This window comes from Polyergus mexicanus, unplaced genomic scaffold (assembly GCF_030449975.1).
Source record: "Polyergus mexicanus isolate NDT 795.1 unplaced genomic scaffold, iyPolMexi1.0 SCAF_24, whole genome shotgun sequence".
Taxonomy (NCBI): domain Eukaryota; kingdom Metazoa; phylum Arthropoda; class Insecta; order Hymenoptera; family Formicidae; genus Polyergus; species Polyergus mexicanus.
Genome location: NW_027223344.1, coordinates 758,610 through 780,645, shown reverse-complemented (window position 1 = coordinate 780,645; position 22,036 = coordinate 758,610). Strand labels below are relative to the sequence as shown.

Below are 22,036 nucleotides of genomic sequence, written 5' to 3'. Positions count from 1 at the left end.
AGTCATTTATGTTTATTTTATCTCATAATTAACGTAAAGAAACGGAAGTTGCGGCGAATTGTCTTCGAGAACCGTCTTAACGAAGTTTAAAAATCAATTACAGGACCTATAGGATGCGTAGGTGTGGTCCTTGACGTAATGATTTCACGGTTACATTTGAATCCTGGGAAAAACGAAAATTGTTTGATTCTTCTCTTCCGTTCAGGAGTCAAGTTAGTTATCAAGTTTCATATTGGAAGGAAATGAAATTGCATGATTTTCGATATCTGTATATAATTTTCATGATAAGTTTCAGGAGCTCATAATAACAAATTTATTTCTCATCTTCAATTTTTTTAAATTAGAACAAAAAAAATTAAAAAAAAATGTTAGCTAAAATTATTAACTATATATATATATATATATTTTTTTTTTTTAATATATTTTATTTCTAGAATAAAAATTTTTTTAATTTCCATAGGTGAAATATTTTCCTCTGAAAATAAACGCGCAATTTTTTTCAAACTTCTGAATAATTCCTCGATTTCTAGCGATTCTAACGAGTGATTCTAAAAGTTCTACGATTCTTAGAAAACTTTGATTAGATAAAATCGATTTTAAAAGAGTTATCACAATATATTTTATTTCTAGAACTAAAATTTTTTGATTAAAATAATTTTTTTAGAAGTTCTTATATTAATATTATATTATCTATTCTTATAGCGTTTCAAGAATTCTATCAAACAGTGTATTAGAATTTAATATTATCTATAACAAAAAAAAGTGATAAAAACCTAATACATATTCAAATCGTATTTCGAGATTTATATTGAACAACACGGAATAAACGAAGATTTATTTTATTTATTTTTATTACGAGACGTTAAAGATGATTTATGTGTCGGAGCACACGATTTATTTCGCAGAATATATTTAGATTTATTTTCTACATTGCCTTATATATATACTAACACATCTACAGAGAGAGAGAGAGAGAGAAAGAATTGATATATTACATGCATTCAAATTATATTTCGTGCAAAAGCTATATTAAAAAAAAATTAATCGAAAAATAAAATATACATTCACAATAATATAATTACTTTTTCATAAAATTTGCAGTAACACCTAATATTTGCGTAAAACATCTGCTTCGTAAAGAAGATTAAAAATCTTACAACCAAAATGAACGGTATGCAGAAACATGGATAACAGAAACATGACGCTTTGATCTTTAAATTTCGATGATGATTAACAACTTGAGTTTTTGGATTAACTCATTAGTTAACCACCCAATAACATCCGCGAAAAATTCTATTGCATCTTGGGTGACATGTCGACCTGTCATTGTATGCAAATAGTCATTAACTCCGCGAATACGTCACGGCGTTCCTCATTAACATTCATAATTGATCGCGATTTACCGCAAAATTCCTCAATCTCTTTGAACATTTCTAACACAATTTTTTATTATTCTCTATTCATATGTCTATCTACTTATTTTCATATTATACTATTTATTCGCTTAGATACTATATCAATTCTGTAGACTTTTCAAATTAATAACGTACTCCTCGCCATTTGTCTGCTAATGATCTTCATAATGGCAATATTCGCGGTTCGCAATATCGCACGTGGCTCGTTTGACGTCTCTTGCTCAATGACGCGTGATTATTTCATGTTTGAAACTACCTCCGCGGTGGTAGGCATATAACTGCATTGTACTCGTCGACATTGCCACCTCATGTTTTGTGCCGGCATTGTAGGCGCTACCATTGACCAACACGATCAATGGTAGCGCCTACAATGCCGGGACAAGACATGAGGTGGCGACTGCTGAAAATTTATTCGAGGCGATAATGCACCGCGATCGCTACCTTTTGCAATGACAAGATATGCGCAGAAGTTAAAAAATGAATTTGCAAGACGAATCCTTTAAATATTGTTAAAGAAACTTTTATTATTATATATAAAATTTAGTATTAGATCACAATATAATCACAATTTTTTTATAGACTGAATTATGATTTAGATATTAAAATCTAATTAATTAATTAAAATCTAATTATCATGGAGATAGGTTAAATTAATATTGAAGAGATAAATTAACAATATTGGAATAACATTTTTACGAACGAGTCTCTCACGATTTTCTTAGCCTATTCATGAGGAATAACATGCAATTTTCTTTCCGCTCTCCGTGCAATTCTACACGCGGCCGTCATAAATTTGCAATTAACAGAATCCGATTGCGCTGTATCGAGTCGATTAAACACGCATTCTGAAAATGTACAGTGCCACAGAGTCGCTTCATTCAGAATTTGCACGTGAGTGTCCCACTAAGATTGCCGATCCCCGCGATAAGTATTCCGATTGTTGTTGAACATTTCCCGAATATTGCATAAAAATTAATAAACGTTCTTTTATAAAGACTAAATTATTAAATTTTATAGAACATATCATGTCATGAACATAACTTCCTAGTTATGCTCTGGTTGCTTGCATTCGTGTAATTACTTGAGTGTAAAAAAAAATTATCCATTTAAATATAATTAATTTATGAATGATATACGATCAACTTAGGATGCTTTCGATCTTTGAAAATTCCATGATATAATATCGATAAAAGTTTACGACTATTTTTTTACGAGAAGCTTTATCTCGATCAGCCTACGATCAGCAGAATGCTTGCCGCAAGGAATCTAATTTGCACGCGTTTTACCTACGCGCCTGTCGGTTGTTGTGCCCATTTGTCGGAACGAGAGATGGACCACCGACATCGAAATAATTTTCCTTGTACATCTCAAAATAAATTTTGTTTTCGAGATCGCGAAAACAGTTCTTTTTATGCGAGCTTTATTATTCTATTATTGTCTTCTAAACATGTTCCCCTCAAGCAGCTTGTTTTTATCTTATGAATTATATCTGGTGTTTTCGGTACAATTCATATATCTTTTTATTAATTCTTATTTGGTATCTTAATGTTTATTGATCAACGCATGGTCTAAATATTCTTCTCAGAATTTTCCTCTTTTTGCAGTTTGATACATTCTAACTTATCGCTTCTTTTGTACAATATATGGATATTATAATGCTTTTCTCCTATTCTGTTAGTATTTTATCCGCATTCCATATAACACTTATAAAAATAGTGCCTCAATTAACTTGAGATTTTTTGTTTAATTTTAATTTTATTAATGTAATTATAATGTTTTAAGATAGGAGGTCAATCACATTGAATATAAATTAATTAATATTCTCAAATGCGGGGCATTTAATCTGTTCACTTTATTTTTACTTACTTTCAATTCGCTTAATTCTGGTTTTTTTTTCCCCCATAATTTTCCGTAATTATCGCGGCCATCGTGCTTTATCGGTCACGTTCGGAAAACATCTTTGTAATCTTTTATAAAAGGTAGAGAGTCGATAAAACCATTGCAACGATCATTTATCGGAAATGTAAAATTGAACGCAGTATTCTCACTTCGGCTATATAATGACTAGAATCTGGATGATTAGTTTACGAATTATCCTGCGATAAGATCATTGACCGCTGGCCACGGGCCATCTTCAAAACAGGTTTGTCGGTTCCTTCAAGCACCTTTTCATCGACTATCGCTTTCCAAACAGATAGCGACCGGATTTTAGCTCTTTTCATTGTCTCAAAATCATAGTAATTCCGCGGTTCCACACAATCCTATGTCACTAAAAGCCACCCGGCAACTATCGCCCGGGCGCGAACAAGAAGTATAAATCATCAACACGTATAATTAACACGGCATCACGTTCTTAAATAATTAGCAATTAAGTGGCGCGTAACTGCCTAATGCTTGCCTGTTACTGGTATAGATAGCTACATTATAAGCTATGTGTGTACTATTTAATGCTATTTTGAATATTTCATATTTCCTTACGGTATAATTAATATTAGTTAATTAGACCAAAAAATTTAAAAAAATATTTATTCTCTCTTTCTCTTTATCAATTCGGCGAAATATTGGTTTTGTTTTAATTCTACATTCGAAATAGAGGAGACATTGATTTGATTGTTGGAAGATCACGAGACATGAGTTCTGTTATATGACCACATCTAATATGTTTTGCTCTGCTTCTCATTGGTCCTGTTCCAAAATTCACTGCCAGTACTAGGAATATATAATATACATGAATTATAGATTTTCGATACTAGAATGAATTTGATAATGAATTTTGGAACACGGCCATTGTCTCCGCTCTTTCCCCTCCATCCACTCCGTAATATCTATCACCTTGTATTTTTAATCCTTTGAAATACGAAAGAAATAAAGTGCGCTACAAACAGGTACAAACTATGTTATCAATTTGTAATTTTTATAAAATCGAGCGCTAGATTTACATCGGTTTTAATTATTTTACAAATTAATATTTTAATTAACTCGCTCTTTTCGCCATTTACACGTTGGCCGTATCGCTTATCAGCGACGCAATTCACCGTTAGCACGTAAGCACGTGTGATCGCATTAAATTTCTTTGCGAGATGTAACCGCGAGACGCTAACATTACGTTGTAAACATTTACATTTAAGTACATTAATAACGATGTTTACGAATAACATGCTTTGTCATGACAATGTCTGCCCTATTCCTATGGCTGACAATGCAATGCCTTTTTCAAGGCTATCACCAAAACAGTCCTTTTGAGGGCTATCGAACGATTTCACGACGAGAAGCCGAAGCAAGAAGACACCTTGCTTCATCAACATTATCAATATTATTACTTTGAATTATTAAAAACATTCCGTTTCACTATCTCAATGTTCGCTTTTTACGAGCGAGACGATCAGTATGAACTCGTACGAGACCTTGATGGCCGAACAGTTGAACAAACAACTTATCGAGTAAGAGTTTCACCTGGATAGCTTTGATTCGCTCGAGGTCGACGATGGCGTTCCGATTGACAACCTATACAAGATTTTGGTGGCCGAGCAATTGAGCAAACAACTCGTCGAGCAAGAGCTTCACCTGGACAGCTTTAATTCGCTCGAGGTCGACGATGACGCTCCGATTGACAATCCGTACGAGGCCTTGATAACCGCCAAACAATTGAGCAAACAACTCGTCGAGCGAGAGCTTTACCTGAACAGCTTTAATTTGCTCGAGGTCGACGATGACGCTCCCATTGACAATCCATATGAGGCCTTGATAACCGCCAAGCAATTGAGCAAACAACTCGTCGAGCAAGAGTTTCATCTGGACAGCTTTGATTTGCTCGAAGTTGATGATGACGACCCGATTGACGAATCACCGGTGACCATCGACGACCTTGGAAAATCAGATGAAGAATCTGAAATCTCCGATTTGGACAATGACGATTCGAACGATTGCAATTATGATCCCGCCAACGAGTTTTCCTCGATGAAACCTCATCTACAGTCATGAAGGTTCATTCCGGTATTACAGGAAGCAAGAAGATCTCAAACTCATTGATCCTTATCCGATGAGTTCTTTGCTAAGTGCAAGAATGTCAAGCAGGAGATCATTTATAGGCGGTTCCAAAGATTCGTGGACGGCTAATACGCCAGTTTCTGCTGGCTCAAACGAAGGCATCGATACCATCAGCAAGATCAATAAGGAAATGAAGATGTTCGAAGAAAAGTGCAAGCAGCACAATCGTATCACCGACAGAATGATTCGGCAATGTGCACTCTAGTGAAGAAAACTAATTTCCCAAACACCAAATTTTTTCGCCTGGCTGTATCACTTTAAGAAACAAAATCGAATTGTTTCTTGAACCATTATTCACAAGGTGGGCCATGACTTGTGGAAGAATCAGGTTAAGCTGGAAGAGAAACGAGCCTAATTCATCGAGCTCGTGAAAAAGACCATTCATGACAAAAGCTACATGTCTGAATAGGTCTTTAACTGTAACCAGTTCCGCTTCAACAAGGAGCTGCATAATCACAGAACGCATGCGTTCAAAGGCGAACAGCAAGTCGCTACTTGGCTTCAAGGTCGCCACCATATCATGCCCATTGTTAATAGGGCGGATATGATCTAAGTTCCTACTTGAAGAGCCAGCAACCAAATGGACAATGGCCAAGCATCAAGCTGCTCAAGTTCTCACCGAACATCTTGGTCCAATCTTCTCGGGAACCACCGCAATGATGACCAACGATGACTTAGTGGTCTTTAATAAAATATACTTTATATTCTTGAAGAGATGTTTATAAAATATGCTTTACATCTTTGCGCCGTACTCTGGAACGTACATTGCCTAATAACGGCACCGCCGCGAGGAGAAAAATGACCCCTGATTATAGACAGAAAATTATTTATACCCGTTCGTACTACTTTCTATTTCATTTATACCACAAAACTATAGCATTTAAAAAATTTTTTTAAATCTATTATAAAAAATAATTTAGTAATTTTTTTAACTTACAATATTAAACGGCCAGCGAGATTCAACATAGAACCATTTGTACCTGTTTGTACCACTTTTAATTTTATCTTGTTACCTTAAAGAGTACAGAATTACAACATTTTTAATTTTTAAGTATCCCTTATAAAGAATAACTTTCAATTTTTGTAACATATCGTAAAACGGCCAATGGGATACAACAAAGAATTGTTTGTATCGCTTTTAATTTTATTAGTATTTCAAAGGGTATAGAATTATAGCATTTTTTCTTTTTATTATTATTATTCAATCTTTATAAAATTTGACCGTTTTAAAGATATCGCGAAACGTCCAATAAGATTTAATAGAAAATCATTTATACCGTTTTTGATTTTTTTAGTTACAAAATTTTTTAAGGTACAGAATTATTGCGACCACACTTTTACGATTACGAGGGACGGAAGACTTCCGGTCCCTTCGAGCGAGATGAGTCGACATCGTTGTTAAACGTACGCGAATTCGTTCACTTGCGTGGCGCAAGAAGTTCATTCATAGCTGGCTTGTACATTGCCAGGCGCCCACGTTTCGTATGTACGTTTATATGTATCAACTATATAGATCAACGCACATCCGCAATGTATCTCCTCTGCGGGATATATTTATATACTGGATTCGCTATCGACGACGATACCGCTGAATGGAGAGAGAGGGAATACTTTTGCTCTCTTCTATAATGTCGCCCCTACGCGAAATCGCGCCGCCCGTTTAGATGTTAATGTAATAGAGCCAGTATTGGAATCGTGCCATGCAAATATGAGCTCGGCATTTCTTAAAATCGCGTATTTGTAATGCGTTTCGGTGTAATCAACAGAATTAAGATTGTTAGACATACAACGAAGTAAGCGAGGCAACCCCGACATTTAAAATCCCAACGAGGCTTGCCGGCAAAATTGAGCAACAGTCACAACGAAACATCACATCCGCGTCTAGAAATTTGTGATTGATGCCGCGCGGACACTTATTATCCACGATGATAATTAATCTCGCAATCCCGATTGTGCAAATGACATCGTCCGACGGGATTTACGAGATTCTTGTTCGGAATGCACTGCGTTCCACGGTGAAAAGTACTTTAGCAGGTGTGTATCGTCCGCGGATAACAATAGAGATAGACGAGATAAAAAAAAAAAAAAAAAAAAAAATCGAATAAAGGATTGCAGAAAAATATTACATTAGTTGTTCGAAAAAGGCACCACGATTTTATTATTGTGCAATTAATTAATTCAATAAACACACCGTAGAGCGCGGTGTTCCTATGCGATACATCCGAAACTTATTACACGATTATGTCATTAGGATTACGGAGTATTTAAGCGTGCAATTAATAGAACTCATGTCGATAACATTGCGCGGCCTCTAGAACGAATGTAGTTACAAACATATATTAGGTTGAACGGAAAATTCGTTTCGTTTTTTGCTAACGGATGAAGATTGAAAAAATGGCACGAACTTTCTGTTCAATCTAACAGTTATAGTTATAAACATATTACTGCTAAAATATCGTTGAGAATGGTTCATAATTATTGTGCGAGAAAAAGAGAGCTAAGTGATAATTCCAATAATTAAAGATATTGTTCTAACGAGGCAAGACTATATAAAATAAAGATAAAACTTGAGTCGTAAAAGTCCAAACGATTTACGAAATTTTTTTTCTCTAATTCATTTAGATAATTTATTTGGGGTAGAGGATAGAGACATAAACATTAAAGTGAAATCATAGGGTGTTAAATCATGCGGTCAACGTTCGTATTAAGTTAAACCCTTCCAGATGTGAAGTTAAAGATATATATATATTTTTTTTTTCCCTCTCGATGCAGTTGCACTTTTGACTGCAATGGGCAATTATTAAATTATTCGTTCTGCTCAAGGCGATTCTAGTCATTATACCGAAAATATTTAACGAACTTCTAGTATTATACAGTAAAACAAACATTTAATCTAAAATATTGTATTATTAAAATTTTGAAATCTCTCTTATTTAAATATTTGAATATCAATATGTTTGATGAATTTTTGCAATATTTTTAATTTGTCATAAAGAGAGGTGAGTTATAACTTTTCTTGTAAATATGAATGTGCGTTTGAGTGCTGTTAAATATTTATTGGCAATCTAAATAACGTCAAATCTTTAAATACTAATGACATGACTAATGATCGAATAATATTAAATGCATGGGCACACGCAGAAAGAAACGCGCCGCGATAGAATCTCGAGAAAGGAAATGGAATGTTTTGACCGATAGATCATTGGCTAGGTAAAAATAAGTTTAGCGGTACGCGTTTAATCTAGAATCTAAAACGATTAATGAGGAAATAAAATTGATTTGGTATACCGTTCCCCACCTTGTTTACTATTATTTTTTACAGTCTATTGACTATCATTCTCATGTTTCTTTTCAACATGTGTTTGAAATTTATGTTGTATCAAGTCTTCATTCTTGCTGTTGTTATTCGTCAAATTGATATGATGCACGTACTACATGATATCTTTATCTTTGGTAGAATTTTCGTGCAAATAATATCGTATCAAATCCTCCTCATCGTTATAATTTCTCATGGTATTTGCATCAAGCTGATATCGCACCGTCGAATAATTCTTTTCCCTGTCGTCACTCGTGGAACTTGACCAAAGCTTCGAAGATGATGTGATGAGTGGAAGCATGTAATACCAAAGCGCGAGGCTTTCCCTATATATCGTTGATTATTTGGCGCGTTGTATTTGGGAAAAAACTCTGGTTTCTTTTTACGACAGTTTTACAGAAAGATATCTAATGGCCACAATAATAAACTCACAAACTAAAAAATAAGAAAACAAGTGATACTGTCAAATTGCGAAGATTTTAGCTCCAGCGAAATACGCAAACAAAATGTCGAGAAGCAGATATCTCGATTATTTTTCAAGCATTTGAAATGATGACAGTGTCAAACGATGTATTACATTTGTTTACTTCTGTTAGTCTCTCGATTCTGAAATTTATGGTTTGTAATAGCATGTGATTTGTAGAAGTTATAATTTTTGAAATTTATGATTTAAGTAATGCCCGGCACAACATGAATGCTCATTTCAATTTATTAGGCTAATTTGACACATTTGTTTACTTTTAATTTATTTAATAATAGCTTAGTTCAAACATTGCGCGTTTAATTTCTCAAAAAATTATTTTTTACTCTTATTTTTAATGCGATGTTGTTTAAAAGTTTTAAAGATTTAACGATATTAAAATAATTAAGCGATTAAATTAATCGAGCTTAATCTTAATTATAACCACATCATTAATTATTTTGTACATTTTCAATATTATACAGTTAGAAAGTTCTATATTAATTTTGTGCGCATTTATCTTGTAGTTATGTTAGTTAAATGAAAAATGCTACATTAAGTGCAAATGGATGAATGCAACAAAGTCAAGTTACTATGAGTTGTTTTTTTTTTTTTTTTATTCCAGTGTATCATTGAAAGATTTTTTAAATTGAATTTAAAATTGTTTACGTTAACACTTATGAGAACAACATTGCAGTCGATTTTTAACTTTCTCACTAAACTCGATAAAATCGATATTGTATATAATTTTGTTGCAATTTTTGTCTTCTGGGATTTGTATTTAGTGAAGATCGTACGAGAGAGAAATGTGATGAGACTATCGGACATGATAAATTGTAGAAGGAAACGCTCTACCTGTTATTGCAAAGCCATATATACAGGGTGGATCGATCAAAATACTTTATTAATAAACTTTTACAAATGGTATCTTGATTAGTTCAGTAACGAAATAATTTTAGATATCTTGTTATTTAGACATTTATGTTCTATTGGTAAGTCCTTACATTTTCGAAAAAATTGCAGTAACTAAAACTGAATTTGCATGCAGCGCTTAGTTGAAGTTTGAAAAAAGAAAATTTTCATATTTACATCAGATGCTTATACACGATCGAAAAATTATTCCGGAAAAAAAAACAAAAAAAATCGATATTATAGATACAACAAAAGTTTTATTTATTTCGGCAATAAATTTCTCTTGATTTAACTTATTATCTTTTTGATCTATAAAGAAATACGCAATTAAAAGATAAAATTATTTCGAATATATCAGTTTATTCATTGATATTTTTATTCCACTGTATAGGTAATGATGTCTATCAGTATAAAGCCGGATAAAGAAATATTCTTTGAAAACTTGTTTGCATTCTGAAGCTTTTCCTGGTTACGTCATTAATCGTTATTACGCGCTTATTATACTGGCGCACGAGCCAGCACACATCTTAATTATACGACTCGTAATAATTGCCTTCCTCGAAGCGGCGATTCGTGTCACGAATTGCGTATACTAACGTCGCTCTGTACGCGGGATTCTCGTTCCAGTAGTGTTGCAGTACGATAAACGCACCGCGTGCGCGCGACGTCATATATATTTAAAAATTTATAAAAATATTTATATGAAAATTACATTTGAATGAAAAAAACATAACGTCTATATTATATCGAATATCGATAAATAAGCGATTAATGAGCATTTCGAAAAAAAGAGATTACATGTGTATAATTAGACAATCATACTTATAAATCACTCTAAATAATTTTGTTATATTTTTTTAATATTTCACGGAAATATTTATTTTCGTGAAAAAAATATAACGAGGAGATAGTTGGATATCTTATAAAAGAAAATGAGATCTTTCCGTCTCGTGTAATCTTGTCATCCGTCTGAATGTTATTTTGAAGATAGAAGGCATTATATGTTATAATGAAAAGTTCATCGCATGAAAATAATTTTTCAGAGAAACTTTAAACGCGAAGTTATATGTTTTTTAAATGTCTCGGAGATGTTTAATCGATATCCATTTTTTTTTCTCATAATAAATAACTTACTTTCTAAAGTATTGTATATCGCTGAAATTAAGTAGATTATATTGGTGTTAGAGAATATTCCAGATTTCAAGTATGTTAGCAATCAAATGTAATTAGATTAACTCTCAGTTAGTAATTCTAACATAAATGCTATTTGGACAGATGAGACAGTTTAGACAGTATTGGTCATTAATCGACGAAATTTATGCTAATTTCATGGTTTCACATAATGCTCTCGACGATACAACGCATGATATAACGCGCATAGGATGTTTAAATATAATTATTCGATTTACTAATAAATTTACTAACAAGCGAATTAATTGAAATTTTTGCGCAGATAGCAGTAAGTCCCAAAATTCGCAGTGCAATATAATTATTGAAAATATTCATTTTGTATTTGCAGCGAAAATTTAAGATTCGCTAATATTAAACACGGTCATATATTTTTCGTTCATATAATTAAATATAAAATTTTTGATATTGAAATATGGTAATGAATTTGTACTTATGTAAATCCTTTACTCGATCATCAAGATTTCTTAGCGTATCAATTATATTAAACAATATATATATCCATTTTTTCCTTATATTTTAACGTCAAATATTAAATTACATTTATATATTTACTAATTGATATTTTATTAAAATTATATTTTTAAATAATACTCTGACCCTTTTTTTCACATTTGTTATTTTATACATATATTACATACATATATATGTATATCTATATATTATAATTGTTACAATTTCATTACCTCGAGATTGAAATTTGACTCACCGGTACGATGCGCAACAGCGGAGTTGTAGTACACATGTTGAAATCTGTAAAACATAAATATAACCAAATTATATAAAACTTATAATAATATAATAATATAAAATGTTTGAAATAATTATCCAGAAAAAATTGTCAACGTATAATTATATAAAAAATATCCATAATTATATATAAGAAATTTGCTCTCACAATTATCAAAGTAAATGACACGCGTCATTATCGTTAATATATATAAATCATACAAAAATAATATTGTAAAAATAAACACTGTTCCCGCATTATTTTAAGGAAAAATGAAATTTGCAATTTTTATATATTACACAATATTTTATACATGATTATACATATGAGCAATTTTTGCCGAAGATTTCGAGCAAGTTAATTTATATAAATTTCAAAGTGGGAAAAATAATGAACAATAATTAATTGCATTATATTGCGCAATAATAAATATAAAAAGATTGACTTTATCGCGATGAGAAACAAGCAATCAAAATATTTTACGAATAAGAAATTAAATAAATTTTATACTACTCACCCCACGGTCGCTCCGCCGTTGCCCGATGCCTCCCCGGGCCTCCTCCTCCACCTCTCGTCTTTGTCCTCCTCTTTTTAATGGCATTCACATTCACTCGCGAAACACGATTAATCATGATCACGCACGCATTAACGAGTAATATAAACAAACAGTAGCGCGCTGCGTAAAGGAAGAGCGCCGAACTTTTGTTACGCGATTGAATTATAAATCACGCGATTAAATATGATCGTAAATGTGTTATAGAGCCGCCCGACTCGCAATCATTCTGTTCTATATTCTACGTTCTATTTTCTACGTTTTATCAATGACGATCGAGACATTTTTGCTCCGATAACGCGCAATTACGATTTAATAATTGATTAAGACGCGATATGTCACTCTAGTATTTGTCACGATCACGTCGCGAAGGATAATACGACGGAGCGACTTATGCCGCAGCCTTCAACGCGCGAGTAACAACAATGCGCGGAATGCCTGGAATGTAAACAATAACGCGATAAATTTTTGTTACGCGGCTAAAGTCAACCTAACTATATATAGCAATTAATAATCGCGATGCTCGACTCGTAATCATTTTAATCCATATGCGTGTTACGTTCTGTAATAGTTAGTATCTGTCGCAATAGTATTAAAAAGATTAATTACGGCAAGATGTACGGAGCGACTCACGCCACTACCTGCTCAGTCGAGTGTCGCCGCGCGAATGATGACAAGGTGAAGGGTAGTATAAAAGTATAAATAATAGCTAAGTGAATACAAACAACAGCGCTGCAAAAAAGGAGCGCTGAATTTTTGTAACGCGATTGAAAATTATTGAAATGAACGATTAAATTGGATCGTATATAGCAAATAATAATTAATAATCGCGCCGCTCGATTCGTAATCGTTCTCTATTCTACACACGTTTAATCAACAATGATCAAAAAATTTTGGAATAATAACTTTGTTCTGATATTACGATCTAATATAGAGAAAAGAGATATACCCATAGACTTTTATATATATATTAGATTTTTAACAAGCGATGTGACAGGGCAGCTATTTACAATTGGGCAGAATATAACTGTCACTCCATAGTTATTTTTGAAAGAAAAGCTGCAATATTTATATAAAAGTATATTAATATATATATATATATATATATATATATATATATATATATATATATATATATATCGAGAGAGAATACTTTTATTTCATTAATTAATTATCTCGTCTTAGGTATCATATACACTGTAGCGCGGTTTATAGAAAAATTACAATTAGAAAATGTTATGGAAAAAAAAAAAATGCAACACGAGCGTTATTTTATTCCTCTCCGCTGGCAAATTTATTATAACTTTTCGATAAACCCAGCTCTTGTGTGTAACATGTATTTAATCATCCTATCGTGTGTACACAGACGAAAAGTGTGTATCGCGAAAATCTTATCACGTCGATACAGAGACTTTCGGACTGAAAGACAAATCTCTCTCGTACTAATCAGATGAATTTGTTTACTTGTAATCCCATAATGAGTCGACACATAATAATCATCCCTTATGCATTTACTGAGCATTTACATGTACACTGCGGCGCGTATTCTAGCCGTACGCTAAAGGCAGCTGCCTTTGATGCTCTCATTACAATTGAATCTTACATGTAATCGCAAATCTATTAAGTTGCATTTTTTTTTTTTTTTTTTTTTTTGGACATAAAGAACATTTTCTGATATTGCTAATAATTTATTTGGTATATCGAGAATCCCCCAAACATCTTTGTAAATCTTACATTTTAATTTCACAAAATCCTTTATACGAGACAGCCTCTCTCTTTCTACAATTTTTTGAAACTTTTTATGAGCAGAATAAAGAATTGCGAAATCTGTATTTAATTATCTAGAGAACAATTTTATATACGTCATGTTAAGTTTTATCAAGATTTATCAGACAAGAATATCTTTTTCTTAATAAAATTAGACGGCCACGTTTGGCGTTAATTGTGCGGCAAAAATACGTACCTATAAGCTAATTCCTGTTTTTGATCACAGATGCAAAGATGAATGTTATAAAAAACAAATATACAATATATGTAGGCGGCTCTCATTCTTCTCTCTTACTCTCTCTCTCTCTCTCCCTCTCTTTTTCTCGCTTTCTACATAACAATAGTACAATGGAAACAATTTCTTTTCTCTCATCAGTGTAAACAATTTATTTTACATAAAAGCAATACTCTGACATCAAAAAATGCGATCATAATGGCTAATATATAATAAGAAATAAAATATGAAATGTAAATGATGGGTATTTATAGATATGCAAATGGCAAAAAAAACAACTATAACAGAAAAGAAATATAATTGCTCTTATGCAAATATATGAATGCTTATTCTGAGAGCGGTGCAACTCAATTCCGAAAGTCTCACTAAAATGCACATATCATTTCTGCGTATCCACATCTTAATGACAAATTCATTAGCCCGTACATTCGCGAGTTAATCTTTTTTCGTTACCATTATTTATCATTAAATGTTATGAAAACTCCTCTCTTAATCGGTTATTAAATCTCAATATAACTGTTAAACGGGCTTGTTTTCTGTTGCAGCGGATAAGATTTGAGATTTATTGCGTCGTTGTGTATATAAATGGCTCATATATATTTTATTGTATTTTTTGTTTTAAAGCATGTGGTTTTTTCAAAGATGCATATAATCTTTTTCTTAAATAAGAAATCAAATTTAAAAATAACTTGCGCGATATCAAATTATATAATGGATTTGATTTGCAATATTGTTTAAGAATATAAATGATTAATAACTTTTCAAAAAGGTTACTATTGTAGTAAACGCAAATAAATGTTAGATATTTTTCATAAAAACTGTAAAAATCTTTTAAAGTAAGAATTATATTTTATCATATATATGAAATATGAAATAAGGAAAAATAGCATATATATATATATATATAGTAATATTAATGAGTGATCTTTCTTAATTTGAAATATTTTGTAATAAGTTCTTTATTTGGAAAAAATACTCTTTCTGTGACGGATTAGTAATTTATTCAATATTTTTTGGCTTTATTATTTGTTTAAAAAAAAAAAGGAAATTAAACGTTAGGTAACAATAGTGTTGTATTACTGTTTGTTATATCTCTGTTAGCATTACTTATTTTATTTATTAATTATATGTATATTTTATTTAATTATCTACCCTTTTCATGTCGAGTTTTCACCAATGATTAGGATAGAAATAAAATTATTAAAAATTATTTGGTTATCTATGTCCACTATTTATTCTATGACTGACAATGAATAAAATTCTATGAGATAGTATACCATCTATGTATACTATTTATTCTATGACTCAAGGCAATCTTACAATTAGTCATTGAATGAATAGTATATATAGATGGTAATATTCCGTAGAATTATTCTTAGTCATAGAATAAATAGTAGACATAGAGAGATAATTGATATTTTTTAATCATGGAATATATAATAGATATAGATGGTATGTTAATAATTTTTTTTGTATTATATTTTTGATGAGAGCTGAGAGCTTGACGAAAAGAATAGATAATTAAATGAAAATTCGTGATTAATAGAGGTGAAATAGGTAATTAATAAAATCGGCAGTGATTGTAGTAAGATTTATTTGTCTTGTATCAATCATAATTCAGAAATTAATTTCAAATTTTATCGACTTCAATTTCCCGCGTCGGAACGAATATTATGTTATTCAAGGTGATTTAAAGTGCCTTGAATAACCTAATAATCCTGGTGGAACGGCATGGCGAATGTATGAAAGTGCACGAGGAATTTACTTTCGCGGCAAATCAAGCATAGTTTGCATTATATCGCCTGTAGGGTAGGGGCGTACCACGTTTCCGGCAATCTTTTACTTATCAGGCTTTCAGGTTACCTGTCAGAAACGTTGTTACCACCGCCAGCTTACTCGATTGCAGCAGGTGGGGCACCAAAAAGGCGAACAGAAAGCTGAAGATTGCCCTCGTGCTCGAAATGATGGACCCTAAAGTCGAGAAAGCCTTGGCGTCTTTCCGCGCCAATGTCAAGGAACAAGTGAGTGCCATATGGATGCAAAGTAGGAATTGAAATTATGAAAGAACCTTGTGGTATTGTTAATTTCCTAGCGATATTTTGGGTGAAATTAATGCTTTAAATGTTGATAGATTTTGGAAAATGGATGCATCCATATTTTTTAAAAATTAATTATAAATGTTGGGTGTCTTTACACTATTGTGTCGTACTTCAATTCCATACTTTTTTAGATAATTTGTGATTACCTTTTTATGAGATATTGTCCTTTGCAAGGTGATTATGTACGGAAGCTGAAATTTGATGGTGCGCCAGAGTTGAACATCAAAAAAGCTGTGGCAGAATTGAAATTGCGCAAAAAAATACTAGAAAACAAGGAACTGTCTTTAGCTTCTAATAATATAACATTTGACAGGGCAAGGATGGAGGATCTCTTAAAACGTAGATTTTACCTAGATCAATCCTTTGTTATTTATGGAAGTATTACTGGTCAATATGATTTCGGACCTATGGGTTGCTCGATGAAAACAAACTTGTTAAACACTTGGAGAAATTTCTTTGTATTGGAAGAACAGATGCTTGAGGTTGATTGCTCTATTTTGACACCTGAACCAGTGCTGAAGGCATCCACGTAGATCGATTCGCCAATGTGATGGTGAAAGATGTGAAAAATGGTGAGTGCTTTCGATTAGATCATTTGATTAAAGCGCATGTGGAGAAGATACCATTTGGCATTACTATCGATTTTGACACTTTGAAGATACCACACAGCGCAACACTCAGGGATAGAGATGTATCTTAATGCTAGCAATTACTAAATTATTCTTATTTACATCTACAATATAAATACATCTACAATACATCTACAATATAAATTTTATACATAACGTATAATTTTTATATTTAATTATTCATAACAAAAATATACATACGTTTATTCGAACTTGCCCCATGCTAGCATTAAGATAAGCATAAATAAAATAAATTATCTTACTTTTTAAATTATTATTTTTAACGTGATAAAATATTTAAGTGTAGTTAGATAAGTTGCCTGGCATTATGAGAGATCTTTCCTATGGAAGGACTACTTTTGGGCAGAGGTGGAAGCAAAATATCCCAAGTTTGAACAATAAGAAAATCCATAGCTAATATAGGATATTTAATGATTGATATAGATCATTGGTAATTTTTTGTTTTCGAAATTATTAGTGTTACAACAATTAAATCATCTGCATTTGTTGAAGGTATTTATTCATCTAAAAGTTTTTATGAATATTATATACCTCAATGTTTTATTGCTGAATCTTGATTATCATTGAATATTTATTAATAAAGATAAAAAGACTTAGTCAAATATATAAGATTAACAAAACACATTTGATATAATTTAATATGTTTCAAATATATACATTATCTAATTTTTTTTTTAAAATTTCACGGTAATAACTGCTCTATTAAACCGCATTGATAAAATTTTGAAAAAATAATTTTCTTCAAAGATTTTTGCCCTTGTTAATAGTCTCTGATTCTCTAGTGCCAAAATGATTCATTTGCGGATTTATCGATTTATTGACGAAATTGGCTCGTTTCAATGTCCTTTATAACCACCTAAAGTTCGTCGATCTAATTCTGGGACACCCTGTATATAGGTGGAACTGCGATAGGACGGAAACACCGTAGTATCCTGCATAACGGCCAGGTTTTTTTTTTCGGGACGCAGCCCGCACGCGTTCGTGGCGTATATATCTCGACCGACATATAAATTTATCACGAAGCTGATCAACGCTAATAAGACCAGCAGCAGTAGCCACGCGCTGTCTTTCGAACGAACGCCAGTTTCTCGACCAGTTTCCCAATATAACCGGCATTTTTCATCGGGTCGAGCCGATTCCTCTCGTTCCGCCAGCGAGGTTCCATGCCATCTCCGTACGCGACTCGTCCGATATCTCTCTCGGAACGGTAGCTCGTTCGGAACGACAAACTTGTTTTTCGTATCCGCCATTCAAATTGCTTGCCACTCGCAATCTTGGTGAACGTCGCATCAATTACTCACGGTTGATACAGTCTTGTAATAAATTTAATCTTTCTGCTTATACATTAAATATGCTATATTAAGATTGATTTGGAATGACGCTGATTCTGCATACAATAAAAGCAATTTAAACAGTGAAGTTATCTTTCTTATCATCAGCTTGCATTATTAAATGAATAAAATAAATAGATGAAAATAAAAATCGTAACATTTCATTCGGTTTCTTTATCAACTATCGTTCTCGATATATTCGCGCAATTTTATCTCGTGTCCAATAAAGACATACGCGAGTATCGATAAAGAATGAGATATACGCTCTACCAATTACTCCGGCGATCGTCCTCGTTTCGTTGCGAGTCTCCGCGATTTTACCATTCGCTCGCAGCATCCAAAGACAAACACGATGTGCTATGTATTCAAACCGCCATAAAGTGTAACAAGCGCATCCGCGAAACATACCGTACGGCCTGTATGCATGTAAACGTCCCGGGAGTCTCCGGCGAAGGCTCTCCGCTATGCCAATCCTTTGCCACCAGAAGGATCGACCGGGCCCTGCCACTCGTCTCGCCTCCCCCCCCTCTCTCTCTCTCTCTCTTGCTCTTCCGCAGGCGGTCGCCCGGAGCAGGCGAGAACAGAACCGCAATTTGCGTAATTGCGATGCACATCCTTCCCCTATACCCATCGCGAAGACAGCGGTTACGATACGACCCTCCCGCGGCCCTGGACACCCCGTCGTTCTCCGTCGTCTCCCTCTTTGTCTCTGTCCGTCTCGCTTGATCCCGACCGTATCTTATAAGAGCGATAGATGGAAATTCTGCAGTCATGCGAGAGAGGCAACCTCCCCAAGCCATTCCAGCGCGCAGATAAAGATGCGACTCGCCGCGCAATGCCAATTAGTTACATTCACGCCTCGGTTTCTGCGCTAGGCACAGGTGCCAGGGGTGTGATTTCCTATGTCGGTAATCGCGATTCCGCACCGCGGCGTAATGTCGATCGGCGAGAATGGAAGGAAACGAGGGAGAAGAAGAGAGGCGGAGAGATAGCGATGCGCGCGTCCTATTCACCGCTTATGCGCTCCGCAAAAAAAAAATTACGTAATAATATTATAATTTATAAAACGATCCCTTCGCGCTCTCGATCCGAATACGGGAATGCCGGCGGTGCGTAAATCGCCCGATGCGTGTTCAACGGAAACATGCGTCTCGAGCAATTCCTGTTGTCCGCGGAGCGTGGTATTAATTTTATTTATGGAGGATGGTGTTGCGGCACAAAAGTAATAATTCCGAATAAGATGAACGCGCGCGAGCTGCGTCGCAAGAAGAAGCGCTGCGCTTCGTAATCCGTACGCGAATCGCTCGCGGCAAACAGGAATTCAAACAACGCGAGGCCCGAGTCTCCGTCTATTTACGCGCTGTCAAGAAAAGACGGTATCTATTTGATTTCATCCGCGTTTTAACGACTTCGATGAAAAGATATTATATATATATATATATATATATATATATATATATATAATTATATATAATAATTGTATTATGTAAACAGCTGTGCAAAAGCATAATCAAAAATACCTTTATTTAATTTATTTATTTTCAAATTTACTATTGGAAGAAAATTATATTAATAAAGGATATAGAGGCAAAATATATATGATCGCGAGATAGAATTCAGGCGAACATCAAGTTCTCGATGCGGAGTTAAATCGTCAGAATGGATGTGACTATAGTTTCCTATTGAATGGAAGAAATCGACGACCACGATGCGACCGCAGCTCTCGAAAAATGTCCTCGGTTTCTCTAGCCGTGCATACATAAATAACATTAGACAATATCAAATTAAAATTCGCATCTTTCTGCGAGCAACAATGGAGCCACGTTGGACCAACAAAGGAGACGCCCGCCGTGACAGGACGAGCGGTAGTAGTAGCATCGTGTGGCGGCGGCATTTATAAAAGTAATAAAACAGTCGAACAACAACTCTTGCGAGAGAGAGAGTGAGCGGCAGCGGTGGGGAAAGGAGGAGACGGTCACGGGGAGAAAGGGCGAGGGTGAGCGGAATAAGCTGGGAGATGAAAAGAGGAAGGCGGCGGAGAGAGCAACAGGCAAAACAGAGCAAAAGAGAGAGATGAAACACAGGAGAACAGCGACCCGACCCGACCGACCGGTAGCACAGCCAGCACACGTATATCTTGCTCTGAAACTCCGATTCTTCGAGGTTCTCATTGATGAACTCTCTCTCTCGTGCCTTCACAGAAATCCGATGATTGCACGCGAAAGACTTTTTTAAAAATAGCTGCGATTATCTATCGGATGCGTGAACAAAGGATCTATTAAGTGAAATAACGGCATAACACGCATATAAAGTGTGTACAAAAAATTAGATTCTTCCACATATATACATTTATCAGTGTTTACACACTTATTGATTTCCGAATTATTATTTCAGCAGCATATAAAGTCTTATTTTGTGTGTATATGAAACGATACAAAAATATTGCGATCAAATATAAATAGATTTTAAAGGTATATTTGTTTGTGATTATATTAATTGAATAGTTTAGTGCAATTAATTAAACATTATATAAAAGTCAGACGATTTAAAAGTTTGCGTTTTTTAATCCAGTTTTTTATTTTTATTTTTAACGTCTTTTTAAATTTTAGGCCGACTCGTAGAATCAAAAGAAGAGTAAATTCATCATCAAAGTAGCTGCCATACCTATACGTATTACAGAGAGAAGACGTTGAGTTCATAATCTGTAAAAGCTATAATTATCTCGCGCGACACAATTATTTCGAATAAATCCGAGTAAATCGATTATCGTATGCGAAGATGCGCTTCGAGGTCATCGATTGTGCGATTTTTACGGGTCGACTGACAACGGGGAACGTAACAGGTAGATAGGTTGAGAGCCAGGGTATGTAGAGCAGATGCTGCGCTCTCTGGCCATGGCAATGGTGGCGGGATGCGTGATTTTTCACCGCCGACAACTCCTTCGAGAGAGAGAGAGAACCGCGCATTCCACCCCTCCCCATCCTTTCTCTTCGGGGCCTCTCCATCGTCTTCCCATCCCCGGGCACCTTCCTCATCCTTCACTCTTGGTTCTTCGCGTCCGGCTAGCTCCCGCTCGCGCCGGCCAACGTACTGGACACGCCACTGGACACCAGTTGCACGATCTTAGATTTGCTGATCTCGCGTCCGGAGTGCACCGACACACGGAGGGAGATGCATACGCCGGTCGGGATACACAGCACAGGGCGCGCCCGCGAGTCATTCCCGCAGTCGCGTGTGGCTCGCGATGAGCTCGCGTGTATACGCACGCGAGTCACGCACAACCAACAGCATATCTATTGACATATCAGAAAATTTAGGGAGCCGTGAAATAGA

General features: G+C 34.3%; 1 protein-coding gene across 2 annotated transcripts; it reads left to right on the top strand.

The window, feature by feature from the left end:
• The first annotated feature begins 16,312 nt into the window (after positions 1-16,312).
• On the top strand, positions 16,313-18,675 carry LOC138942899 (glycine--tRNA ligase-like). Of its 2 annotated transcripts, XM_070313374.1 has the most exons (3): positions 16,313-16,644; positions 16,854-17,294; positions 18,270-18,675. In XM_070313374.1, exons 1-2 carry the CDS (start codon positions 16,585-16,587, stop codon positions 17,253-17,255), a joined length of 462 nt encoding a protein of 153 aa, XP_070169475.1. In that variant the 5' UTR covers positions 16,313-16,584; the 3' UTR covers positions 17,256-17,294; positions 18,270-18,675. The 2 variants fall into 2 exon arrangements, 1 of the variants encoding a protein (XP_070169475.1); XR_011448394.1 differs by lacking the exon at positions 18,270-18,675 and having other exon boundaries at positions 16,897-17,291.
• Positions 18,676-22,036: the final 3,361 nt, after the last annotated feature.